The sequence below is a fragment of the Aedes aegypti genome, chromosome 3 (assembly GCF_002204515.2).
Source record: "Aedes aegypti strain LVP_AGWG chromosome 3, AaegL5.0 Primary Assembly, whole genome shotgun sequence".
Lineage (NCBI taxonomy): Eukaryota > Metazoa > Arthropoda > Insecta > Diptera > Culicidae > Aedes > Aedes aegypti.
The window spans coordinates 359,881,294-359,894,287 of NC_035109.1; the positions used below are offsets into that span (position 1 = coordinate 359,881,294).

At 38.1% G+C, this 12,994-nt stretch overlaps 1 protein-coding gene across 1 annotated transcript; it reads right to left on the reverse strand.

Annotated features, from left to right (window-relative positions):
- Window positions 1-466: 466 nt before the first annotated feature.
- Window positions 467-11,503, reverse strand: LOC5574073 (kelch-like protein diablo). Its single transcript, XM_001661096.2, has 5 exons — window positions 10,992-11,503; window positions 4,569-4,666; window positions 2,998-4,510; window positions 2,304-2,491; window positions 467-1,995 (listed from the first exon to the last, which is right to left on the reverse strand). Exons 2-5 carry the CDS (start codon window positions 4,610-4,612, stop codon window positions 1,971-1,973), a joined length of 1,770 nt encoding a protein of 589 aa, XP_001661146.1. The 5' UTR covers window positions 4,613-4,666; window positions 10,992-11,503; the 3' UTR covers window positions 467-1,970.
- Between the last annotated feature and the right edge of the window lie 1,491 nt (window positions 11,504-12,994).

Below are 12,994 nucleotides of genomic sequence, written 5' to 3' on the forward strand. Positions count from 1 at the left end.
TACCTTATCCCACTAACCCAATATCCTTTCCATGACAACCGTGTAGATGCAGAGGTGATCTCGGTCTCTAGTAACAACGGTAGTCACACTAACATACCTTCCCTTTCCCGATGACCGTAAGGACGTGACCGGCGCCGTTATTGACTTTTAAATATTGAGCTCTCGATTTGTGCACATTGTAGAATGGTAAGCTAATCCCAAGCCCCATTCATTAAATCTCTGTGCAACTTCGATTGTTCTGGTCAATCACGGATTAGCAACTACGAATTGTACGGTCATCTATGCTCATGCTCATTTATGCGAAATACCTTACTTCGGTTGTAAGGCGCAAAATTGTTATTTGTATAGATTTGAAGATAAATCCATTTCAGATGTTTCTTTCTGTAGTTTTCCGCGAAATCGCTGATCCGCGTAGTCGTAACCCTATAATTTCTTTTATGTTCCATAGCAGCAAAAGTCTTTCCTGTAATTTCTTATTATCTACACTTTTTTCTTTATTCAACAGTTTTTATCCTTCTATAATAATTTAGTCAATAGTAAGGACTTCAGGTCATAATATAAAAATTAAAAAAGAGACTAAATAAGCTGTATTTCTAATATCAGTTTATTCTCTAATTTCCGCCCTTGTTGAATCGACTCCTACATACGGAGGATATGAGAATGAAGGTTATGGTTATGTTTTCAACATGAGGGAAAAAAAATTAAATAAAATTCAAACATGATACTTTTATTATTATTCTCTTTTCTTGCTTTCCTTGATTACACATCATGAAAGCGTAGGCAGTTCCTCTGTTAGAATCATTTTAAGCGTTAAAATTTTGGTTTCATTGTTCAATTTTTCACTGCTTATTTTGCGTCCATCGTCTAAGTAAAAGATCTAGGTAAGGATTCGATTTTTGAAAGATAAATCGATAAAAAAAACATTGATATTCTGTTCAAACGTTTTAAGAGGAAAGTTGATTGCCAGTAAAATGAAACAAAATTTTCAGCCTAATGATTTTAGTTCGCTTTATACCTTTCATTAATTATTTTCTTAAATACTAATCACATTGAGAATTTAGCAAAGGATTCCGGTTGTGAACCTTTTAAGATTTATCGCTCATTCATTTTTGTTTTAATAAATACAATCGAGTAACTCTAATCGGGATTCTTGGAGTTGAAAAGTGTAGAAAATATGCTACTTACAAAATCAAAGAAGGAAAAAATAAACATTGGCGGTAGAAAGCAGGATGAGATCGGGAACAAAACGAACAAAAAGTGTTGCAAAAATAGAAAAAAAAACTATAATGGAAGGCTTTGTGTTACACAAATATTAGCGAATGATGATACACTGATCTAAACGAACCAGTTACTTTCAGCACATAAATTTGATGAATTAGGAACAAAGTACCTATTATCAAAAATGATTGGATGATGGGTGTGGTCGGGGTGCGCCTATGACAAATAACATATTTCAACTAAGTTAGCCTATACTTTCTTTCACTAACATCTAAGCAGCGTGGTGTGTGAGCGTGTGCAAAGTGCAGCTGTGGTGATATCGTGGCGATGATGGTGCAATTTGTTTCGAAATTTAAAAATAATTCCTAACTCGAATTCAAACTCCTCCGCTTTTCAAATCTCATTTGTTTTCTCCACGCCGGAGAATCGGAAGGAATTGAGCATCCATCATGAATGCGATTTGTATATGGAGCTGCAGTAAATCATACTACACCTTCTTGATCTTCGATACTCAGTCCCTCTCGCTCAATTGCAGCGCGCGATTGGTAGATTTGTTTACGATCAGCGACCCTGTACTCTTGTCGCTGCTACTTTCGCCGTCGTCGGTGTCAATTTCGCTAGAGCAGACCAATCGCTAAACGCTACGCAAGAGCCCCGAAAGAGTCGCGCGCCTACGCACGCCCCTGCCTGTGTGTTTGTGATCGATTTTGCGTACTAGGGTAATTTGCAAATTAGTCGAGTGTGTATGAATGTTAAACAACAGAATCTTTTCGAATCCTAAAATGTACGAAAAAATACATGTATGAATGAGTTTATAATGGCAGAATACGGGGGAAAATAGGTTTGAGAAAAACAAAATATGATCGCAAGTTCGTTCGAGTGTAATGATGCTCGTTCGTTTGTTTTGTAAATATAATTGATAATCGGAAATCGAAGCGTAGTAGATAGTTATGCACAAGATGGTTGTTCGCAAAAGCCAAAATAAAAATGTAGAAAGCTTGAAAATAAAACAGATCAAAACCAAGGCAAAAAAAACCTAAACACGGAAAAATAGCAATTTGATTAGCAATGAAAAGCGTATTTACCACATGTAGTTTTCGGTTTGGGGAGCTCGCATAACGCCAACGCCACCGCCAAGTCTTCGATAGTTCATACAGCCGCATAATCGCCACTGGTTCGTTTCGGGATCGTACACTTCGATCGTCTTCAGATAGGCAGTACCGTCGAAACCACCCACTGCGTATAGTTGACCATTGACTACTGCTAGACCAACCTGGAAGATAGAAAATATAATATTGTAGACAACGTAATTTTAAGTACTAAGAGTGCTATTTGACTGAACCCGAGCCTTAGAATCTAAATTGCAAATACTACTGGCCAAATTTTGGAAGTGATTTTGGATGTTTGTCCTGAATGATTAATTGCACAAAGTGACCCAGCCAAAAACATAGGTAGGGTCGAGTTCTGATTTATAAATTATAGAACCCGACCATCTCTAGTGTATACCTTAATCAAAATGCAAAATCAACCATCAATGCAATTGATCAGTTTCAACCGAGGACGGTACCTTTTGATTATACAGTGATACCTCCATGAGTCGATGTTCCATGACTCGATATCGACTCATGGAACCATACTGAAAACAAAATTTCATGGTTACTATGATGGTCCCTAGAAGCAGCCTTCCAAAGGATTGCTGTTCCATGACTCGATATTTCCATGAGTCGATGGTCCCTTCAATATCGACTCATGGAGGTTTCACTGTAGCACACTACTCACCCCACTCCTCCTGGACGTCATGGCCACAATGGGACTCCACGAGTTCGTGTGCGGATTGTACCGCTCGGCTGACGACAGCTCCATACAATCGTCGCGTCCTCCAACAGCGTAGATGAAGTTGTTGAACACAGCACAGCCCAGATGCTTTCGCCGGGTCGACATCGGACTAACGGCGCACCATTTATTCTGCCTAGGATCGTACCTTTCCACCGTATTCAGCGGACACTGACCATCGGACCCACCGATGGCATAAAGGTAGCCCCCAAGCACAGCTACTGCCACACCCAACCGGCGCGTTGTCATTGGAGCCACCTTGGACCATTTGTTCTCCTTGGGATCGTATCGTTCGACATGGTTCAGACACTGCACTCCATCCTGGCCACCGACGGCGTACAGGAACCCATCTAGTACGGCAACACCCACACTCGTTCGACAGCTAGTTGTTGGAGCAACGTCACAACTCCACTGATTGGTTTGAGGGTCGTATCGTTCGATACTGTTCAGATAACTCTGTCCGTCGTGACCTCCAACGGCATACAGGAGATCATTTAGTACTGCAACTCCAACACCACAGCGACGTTTACTCATTGGAGCAACCATCTTCCAGTCTGCCGTCTCTGGATCGAATCGCTCGACTGACGCTATCGCATCTCCTGAACACCATCCGCCAACCGCGAAAAGCACTTCTCCTCTTCGGGTCGGTTTCCTTGGACGGGTTCTGGGCCCCTGCATCAAAGGCCGCTCTTGAGGAAGCAGTAGATAGTTCTTGGCCTCGTCTACCAAATCACGACAGGCTTCATCTGATCTTACCAAAAGGTCGGACCCAACTGTTCCCACTAAGAATTTGGGACTCAACAGAGGCATTCTGACGTGCTGTAAAACTTGGGCCAAATGTTGTCGTCGTTCGGCAACGTTATACTTCAACCAAGCCATCACTGCGTTGAATACCTGTTCCTCAGAGCGTACATTTAATTCATCACTGCAGATGATATCCACTAATTGACCGACCGGAAGCAGCAAAAACTCTTCGCTTTCCATAACTTCCTGGAAGTTGTGCTGCGTGAATTTATCCGCAATTCGCAGCAACTCGCGACAGGAATGCGTATCGGCAAATGCCCTAATACCTAAGCAGTTTGTAGGATCCAGTTGTCGCTTCAAAAACTCGCAGCAAATATCCTGTATTTCAGCCAACTGAAGCAAACACGCTGCCGGAAGAAGGGTTTGCACGTTTGATTCTTCGACAACTATATGTGATGTGTAGCAAAAATCTATCAGCAATTCCATAGCGTTTTCATCGATGTCCCGGATCGTGACTTCAGTCTGGCGAGATTCTTCCAGTTCTCCTGTGAACATGGCTCTGAAGTAGGGGCTGCATGCCGACAGGATCACCCGGTGTGCGAAAATCTTCCTTCCGCTAACGTTGATGACCACATCGCACAGTTCCCTGTGGCGGCGCAGAACGTTCAGCTCTGTCAGTGTTACTCGCGGGTGTTTCTCCGATGTGTGTGACAGTCTGGAAAGAATTGAGAATTATTGCCCGGTAATGTTCCAATTACATACTTCGCACTTACCTCGCAGGAGACGGTGGGCGATCTGAAATCAATACGTCGCCCATTCTGTTAGCCGCTAGGCGCAGCGGGGCAGAGGCCCAACCCCACACGGTATCTATCTGCAATTGAAAATAATAATCATTGAGAGAAGTTAGTGAAACGTAAAACACATAACGAATACAGGACTGGAAGCGACTGAGCATAGAAACTTAAGACATCTCATGTCTGAAAAAAGGGACTAGAATAGAACCAGAACACCAGAACATACCAAATAGAGACCAGGGACTGGAATAATTTGATCAGACATTTGTCAGTTTTTTTTCTTGAAATTTTGCTAGGTTTTCCTCGTGACAACTATTACTCTTGTGTGTTTCATGAAAAAAAAAACAATGTAATTTATATGATTGCTAAGTGTTCTCCTTCAGGTATAGTTCCGAAAATTTCTTCAGAAGTTAGTCCAGTGATTCGTCGGAAACCCGTTCAAGATTTCCATTTAGAACACCTTCAAGAATTTACCAATGATTTTTTATGGATACCTCCAGAACAAAACTAGATGTTCCTTCCAAATTTTTGTCAGAGATTTGCTCAGAAATTCTGAAAATTCTTCCAAAATTTTCACGAAGTAGTCCTCAGCAGCCCTCCCCAAGAATTCAACCGATTCAAGAGATTCCTCGGGGGAGTTCTTAGCATTTTCTCTAAAAAATTTCATTAAGAATCTCTTTAAGGTTTCAACCGTATTTTTTCTGAAAATATCTTTACTCCAGATATTTTTTTCAAGATCTTTAAAAATTCCTTTACAATTATATCCAGAAATATTCCAAAGGGGTTTTTAAAAAAAAATCCAGTAATTTGCCAATGAATTTCTCCAGAGAATTGCCAACCATTTTGGTCATTTGGGATCCGGTCCGAGAGGTTTCCTAAAGTAATCACACATGTAAGAATTTTCGAAGGAACTTTTGAAGCTTCTAATTAGTCCAAGATGGTTATGCAGAAATATTGCGAAAAGATTTTTGAAAACAAACCCTTATTTTGCAGGATTTTTTGAAAATGCTTAAAAAAATACGGGCGGAACTGTTGGAGAAATTTATGTTGTTAAATAATCGAAGGAATTACAGGAATAAACAGTATGAATGAATGCTTGTGAAATCTATAGAGGAGAAACTTTATGAGGAAACATTGATGAAATTTGTTAAGGAATCTATGGAAGAGTTCAGGAATCGCCGAAGGAACTTTGTAGTAAGATTTTCTGGAATGATAGGCTGAAGGATTTTTTTCAACCTAGGAATTTTTTTTTTTTTTTGGTTTTTCTTGAAGAATTTTTATAGGCAGACGTTTTGTAGTAATTTCTGAGGAAATTTATAACTGCTGAATGATTTCTGGAGGAATTCATCTAAGGATTCCTTAAGAAATCATTAGAAGAATATTAGGTCGATTTTTTTGGGAGAAACGCTTGAGGTATGTGAAGAGATTTCTGAATGTGTTCCTAGACGAAACGTCGGAAAGCTCCTAAAGATTTTCTGGGAAGAATTTGTAAAGCAATCAATGGTGTTTCACACACCTATTTTTAACTTGTTCAACAAAACCGTAAATTATAATATCTCTGTCTTGTAATCTCATTTTTTACTTGTTCTACGAATCCATAAATTATAATGTATATTATACGAATATGAAGCATGATTGCATTTGGTTTTTCAAATGATGGACTTGCTGTAGATCGGTACGTAATGCAGCAAGATGGGAATCTTTGGCAAAAGACCCAGATAGGAATTTTAAGAAAATATTGTGGTATTTATAAATGATTTTGTCCAAGAATTGATTTAGAAATTAGTGCGGGCATTTGCCTAAAGCTTCTTCAGGTATTACTTTGAACAATATTTCAAGAATTTATCCAGTAATTTAATATTCCCTCCTAGCTAGCTCCTATAAATCCTATAATTCCTATGATTTTCTCCAAGATTTTCTTTCAGGTGTTCTGAAAGACTTCAACCCAAGTTTGAATCAGTGTTTTTAGGGATATATATCTGCAAAAAATACTCCTTTTAGTTAATTTTTTTCTACAAATTTCCTTAAAGGTCCTTTCTAGGAATCCTTTGCACATTCATCCAGTTTACCTTCAACAGATTTCTTTAGGATTCACTCTTAAATTACCATTCAAGTTTCATTTAACCCTCAAAGCCCCGGGACAGACCTTTTATTTTCAATCAACTGGCGCTTAGAGACAAATTAGTTTATTGAAATACGGTTTTTACTATGATCGATGGGATTAGTTAGACTTCCTGCGTATGGGGTTTTCAAAACGGAAGTTCATGTCAGGAAAGATTTTCAACCGGAAATAAGTGTTCCCTAGCCACATTATTTACAACTTTAACGACAAAACCAATGTTTAACGACAGGTTTCAGCCATTTTAAGACTGTAAGCAGAAGACCAATTCAAGAATACATCACTTGGTTTATTTTTACACATGGGCGAAAGCCGGAACCTGGTTCCGGAAGAACTTTCCATAAATGTAAATTTGACCCAATAAAATTCAGATGGCGAGAGTTCGTACCGCTGCAAATAAATCCACTGTCGTTACTGAAGGAAAATCTCAAATCTCGCACGCTAGCGCGAAAGCCGATAAACCATAGAAAGATTAAATTTGCTGAGCGCTGTCATTTTCTATAATAGAAGATTAGGCAGAATTTATTCAAGCATCCGTGTGTAAAGACCATAAGATCGGTTGAAGTGCAGTGCAAGTGTTACCCCGAGAGATCCAAGATCCGTTCCGCTGAATCAGAAAACAAATATAAAAAAAAATCCCCTTTATTCCTTTTCATTAGAAAATAAAGTAAAAATGTTAATGTTTGAGTAGCTGCTCACCTCAGAAATTCCTCCAGTGAATTCTCAAGAGATTCTAAGAAGAATTCCTCCACAATTTTCTACATAAAACTCTTCAGCAATTAGTAATTTTTACAGGAATTTACGGAGCATTTTACGATATATGAGTTTTATCGTAATCGCAATAGCTGAACAGTTTGAAAAAATTAAATACAGTAATTCCGTAGAAAAAACATTGTTTACAGATTTTATTGAAAATTGTAAATAATAATTGTAATATAAGTATACACTCAACTAACATGTTTGCTGAATAAAAAGTAAATAAATCACTTTTAAGCTTATTTCAGTTTAATAAACTGTTATTCAACCGCTACTTGGGAGGTTTCATTCCAGGAAATAATGCAAAATTTATTTCAGTAATTCCTCCAATCTCTACACGGTTTTCTTTAAAATTATTTCCCGGATTTTTTCCGAAATTTCTCCAGTGATTTTTGAAAACTACATTTCACAATTCGCAGGAGACATTCCAGGAATAATCCCTGGATAAATTATTTGAGGAGTCTTTGGAGAAATCTCTGATGTAGTTCATGAAGGTACAGTCAACTGTCCATTACTCAACATTCCGTATCTCGATATCGAGTTAGAGAACCATAGTAAAAGTTAGTTCTCGTGGCTACATCGATGATCCCTTGGATCTCTCTTGCACTGGTTTTGTGTTCTATAACTCATAACCTCCCTAACTCGATGGTCCCTTCAATATCGAGTTATGGAGAGATTACTGTATAGAAAAAAATCTGACTGAAATCCTAATGGACAAATTGCTGAAGAACTTAGCATTTCCTTCAGAAATTACTGAGAAAAATCTTTGTAGGATTTACTGAAGAAATTCCTGATGCCAAGATATTGTACAGTAATTTCTAGGACGCACCTTGGAAATCTTGAAAGTATCTTGAACAAAATTCTTGGAGAAAGTCCCCAAAAATGTAATTACTTAGAGATTTCTTTAAGAATTTTAACAGTAATTTTTTGAGTATTCTTCCAGGAATTTCTCCGTGGAAACGTGAATGAAGTTTTTCAGTAAATTGAGAAAATGTTCAGAAAAGTAACCTCTGATGAAACTTGTGTAAGTTCTTAAGTCATCCTTGATGAATAATGATTACTAGAAGAACCCATAAACCCTTGAGGAAATTTCAGAAGAGTTTCTAGTTAAATTGTTAAGATGATTGAAAAAAAAATCAATCGAAGCTCTGGACAATATACTGTAGTGTTAATTAGTACGGAATCTAAAATAAGCTTTTGAAGGTTCCATGGATTTTTTTGAGAAATTGGAAAAACGGCAGTTGTAATTCTTCGATAAAATTCCTTGAAAAAAAATCTAGAGAAACTCAATAATGAAAAACAGGATCGAATTTATGGAATTCCTCGGAGTTATGGTGAATAAAATGACGTAGAAATTCTTGGCGGGTTTCTTGGAAAAAAGTCCTTGAACACTTTTTTTTAACTCTGGAATTAACATTTGGGGATATTCTTGGAAAAAATCTTTAAAAGATCTAAGAGAATCTAATAAAATTCTCTTATACATACTCTAATAACCCCTCCCCTAAATTTAATAAAAAAAAGTGTAGTTTAAAAGATCGCCTAGAGTAACAACTGGGAAATTCGGTTGAAGAAAGTGGAAGTGGAAAAATATCTGGAGGAGTCCTAGGATAGTGTTTGGAAAAAAAAATCAGAATAACCCCTGAGGAAATTATTGAAAATAATAACGTTCAAGTGCTTGACTATTTCCTGGAGCAAATTATGGAGAAATTTCTCAAGATATTCTTTAAATAATCGTTGGAAGAATATTTGGAATAATTGGTAAAGTCTCTAGAAGAATTTCTGGAGAGATCAATGTAGGAGTCCATGAAAATGTTCCAGATGAAGTCCCTGAAGAAACCACTAGAAAAATTTCTTAAGATTTTCCTCTAGAAATCTGAGATGAAATATTTGAAGAATTAGTTGTACAGTCTCGTGCCAGTCTCTGAAGGCTTCCCTGGAGCCTGCAAAATTTTGCATTAGAGTTCACCGCAAGCAATATAAGGAAAAAAAGAGACTTTAGAGACCATTTTGGTTAAAACATAAAGGCTTAAGAGACCTTCCATCAAAATTAGGGACTTTTTAGAAACTTGCGTTACAATAAAGACAAAGTCTCTATAAAGAGTCCTGTTACCACATTTTAAAATGGAAGTTTTTTTGAATTTCAGATTACGTTCCCAAAATCAGATTTCCACCAGTTTTCAAATTTCGAATAATTTAATAATTGTGCAGATATATGAAGCCATTACAGATCAAATTTAGATATATTAAAAACTCAATCGTGTCTTGGCAATACCCGATAAGATGATCTTCACAGAATAGCTCAGAGCGATAAATTTGATTTAGATTTGAAAGCCATATTTCGAAGGTTGTGACGCAGAAAAACTTTGTCATTAAACTATTCCACCATGAATTAATGCATTGAAATTATTTGCATTGAAATTCTGTTGATGATATAAGAAATTTATCCAAGGACTCAACAAATATTCGTCTAGATAGGGAGCCGGAAAAGTTCTTGGCACTTTTGATTCACTTCGGCACTGGGGTTTTCTGAAAGCTACAGAGCTCATATTTGGCCACAATATGCGCCATACTGAAACGCTTTTTATTGCAAAGTTTCAGACAATTTGGCTGAGAAAAACTCCATGCCAAAGTGAATCATGGAAGTGGCTAAGTGGTTCTGCACCCTATTGCTTGGTGAAACGCTTTAAGAATTATGTTCTTCCTTTTTGAAGAAGTTTACTCAATTTTAAACAGTGTTTTTTTTTTTTCAATATATTGATTAAATTTCTATTATACATTTCACGTCTTTCGCTTAAAAATGGGAATAATAATATTTAACTTAAACATTGCACTGTTTGGAATATTAGTCATGTTTCGGAATTTGGAAAGCAATATTCGATAGACCGAATCATATGATATTAGATACTATTCTATTTGAAAAACATGCTTTAGAGACCTTCCATCACGAATAGAAGCTTTCCACAGACTCGCATTAAAATAGTGACCAAGTTTCTAAAAAGAGACTTGCTACCAGCTATGCGATTGACGGTCTTGCAATACGATTGTACGTAGACGCATCAAGATAGGAGGGCAACAAAAAACAAACGAAGAGCTTCAGTTAATGCATCGAGCGTGTAATGGAAGAGGCAACGAAAAAAAACGAAAGAAAACGAGGCCAAATGGCGATGTAATGGAAAGATTGAATTGAAGAGAAGCTGTAAGCAATGCCAAACCAATAATCCAACCCTTGCATCAATTAATAGCAACTGTCTCCCAAATAGGCCACGACAAGAATCTCAAGGCCATCAACCTCCTACTCAAACTAAAAATCCGCGATTTCATTCAGCACTTTCTACCAACTTCACGCACCTTCCATAGTGAAAAAACACTTGCCAAAATTAAATTAATAGGAACACAAGCCTTGACCGCGAGAACCTCTCATCGATGAAAATCAAAGCGAAAAATAATTAGCGACCAAAACATACAACACTCATAAAAATGGATGCGAATGATAATTGGCTCATTCGTCCCCCTCGCACAATAAATACCTTTGTAACTTTTCCTGCGGACTCTGGCCGTAAAAAAGAGCGATGCAGCCTCTTTCCTTCGGCCTGGGGCGCTCTTCTTTGGCAGCGACACGGACACTCCTATCTCAGCCACTCGGTGATTCCGGATTGACCTCTGCAACGTAATCCAAATCCCTCGAAAAAGCAGCAATCGTCCCACAAAAACAACGGGATCGCAACCCCTGTTGATGATGTTATTATTTCCTGATGATTCCTTGATGCGGGAACGATAATGATGATTGCCCGATGACAACAGGGAGGAGGTGATCCTGAACTTTTTTTTCGCAGTTTTAAAACACTGTCGCGAGCAGCGTCCTGCTGCTGGGAAACGGAACCATTTTACCACCAAACGGAAGTGGACACTCGCGGGCACAACTTTCCGACGGAACTGGCCACTTTGGGAAAAGTTTTTACCGTAAAAAAGGCAATTTTCGCGGCACCACTTCGCCCCAGGAAGCAAACTGGGATTTTTTCTCAAGATGACTGCGTTTGCGATGACTGACAGCGAGATGTCATGACAGGAAAGGCAGGGTCGCCTTCAAGGCAATCGCACCCACCAGTCGAACGCGACGAAACAAAAGGCTGAGCACGGAGAAAAACGAAAATACTAGTTAGTGTACGATATATTATTAATACTTTTCCAATATTTTGTTCTTTAATACTAATTCTCGCGTAACTTTTCAAAACGGCCTATCTAACAATTCACACATTTCGAGTAAATCGAGCTTGAAGGTTGTGAAAATATATTTTGAAACTGTATCAAAATGAAACAATTTTTCCCCATTGTGTTGCTTGTAGAGGGAAGCAGTGTAATAGAGTTCAACTAAAGAGTCTGAATTATAAAGAGACGAAATCTGATCATATTCAAAATAAATCAGCTAGCAACTATGCCAAATCTATTACGCAGCACTGCCAATGTTGAATCCCACGCTAAAAGTGAGTCACAGGTTTTATGTGTTGAGTTTTCACAGGTTTGGGTAACGAATGAAAAATTGACTGAATGTGTGGAAAACCAATGTAATGAGTAGAGCATTCTTTATGCAAAGCATGAAAATTGCAACCGACACTCAAGTATTCAGAAAATATGCTACTTCAGAAGAAGCAAAATTTTCGTGGGCGGTAACATTTTTGTGTGAGTCGTTTTTAGCTTGTGTGAAAAAGTGTTTGACAAGTCTCCTGCTCGATTGGAATGACATTGACAGTAAACCTGGAATTCCAATTGGAACATTTCGCTTCTTTGCTTATAGTTTCTTTAAGTTCAACGTATGAAATGAAATTTTGTCAATTTATTTGGAAATTACACTGAAATCTATAAAAACATCAGATAGGACGTTTTGACCAAAAAAATGTACATAGGATAAATCACATAGGTCGTTCTGTTCCAACAATTGTTACATTGGACATTCATTTCGGTCATTTTGTTTCAGTTATAGTAATATCGGACATTTTGATTTGAGCACACAACAAGCATGTTTTATTTCATTTTGTATCCACGTGCGTTGAACTGCTTCAACATTCAAGTTGAACTGCTCATTTTGTTGCGGTGTGATAATCGCAGGCACCAGCTGTGCTTTGTTTTGATTCATTTGAAGAAGGGACGAATGAACTTCGGGTTAAAGTCTCTCACGAACAACAACAATTTGATTCATTCAATGCCACGCCGTCACTTTTTCCCCTCCGTCTATGTGTTCTATGTAACAACAGAAGGAGGGGAAACGTTGAGCTGTATTTGGGACTTTTTGCTTTCTTGCTGTCTTGCTCTCTCAATATTCCCCCCGTTTCAATGCTGGTTTCGCCCATACTTGTTCGTGTGTGAGTTACCCACTGCACGACGGGTGGTGACGACTGTGTTGCATTCGGCACCAGCCGTCGGCGCAAACAAGAAATAACGGTGGGAAATGATGACGATGACGGCGCCGTCGATTGTGTTGTAGGAAACCAATGCCAAACAAATACATACAGCTTCTCCGCTCTTCGGTGAATGA

Excerpts from the sequence above, each read along its gene's own strand:
- LOC5574073 (XM_001661096.2), bottom strand. The coding sequence starts at position 4,612 with ATGGGCGACGTATTGATTTCAGATCGCCCACCGTCTCCTGCGAG. Across the intron at positions 4,511-4,568 it reads CGCCCACCGTCTCCTGCGAG|ACTGTCACACACATCGGAGA; the intron begins GTAAGTGCGAAG and ends AATTCTTTCCAG. Across the intron at positions 1,996-2,303 it reads CAAACCGAAAACTACATGTG|GATTCGAAAAGATTCTGTTG; the intron begins GTAAATACGCTT and ends CGTACATTTTAG.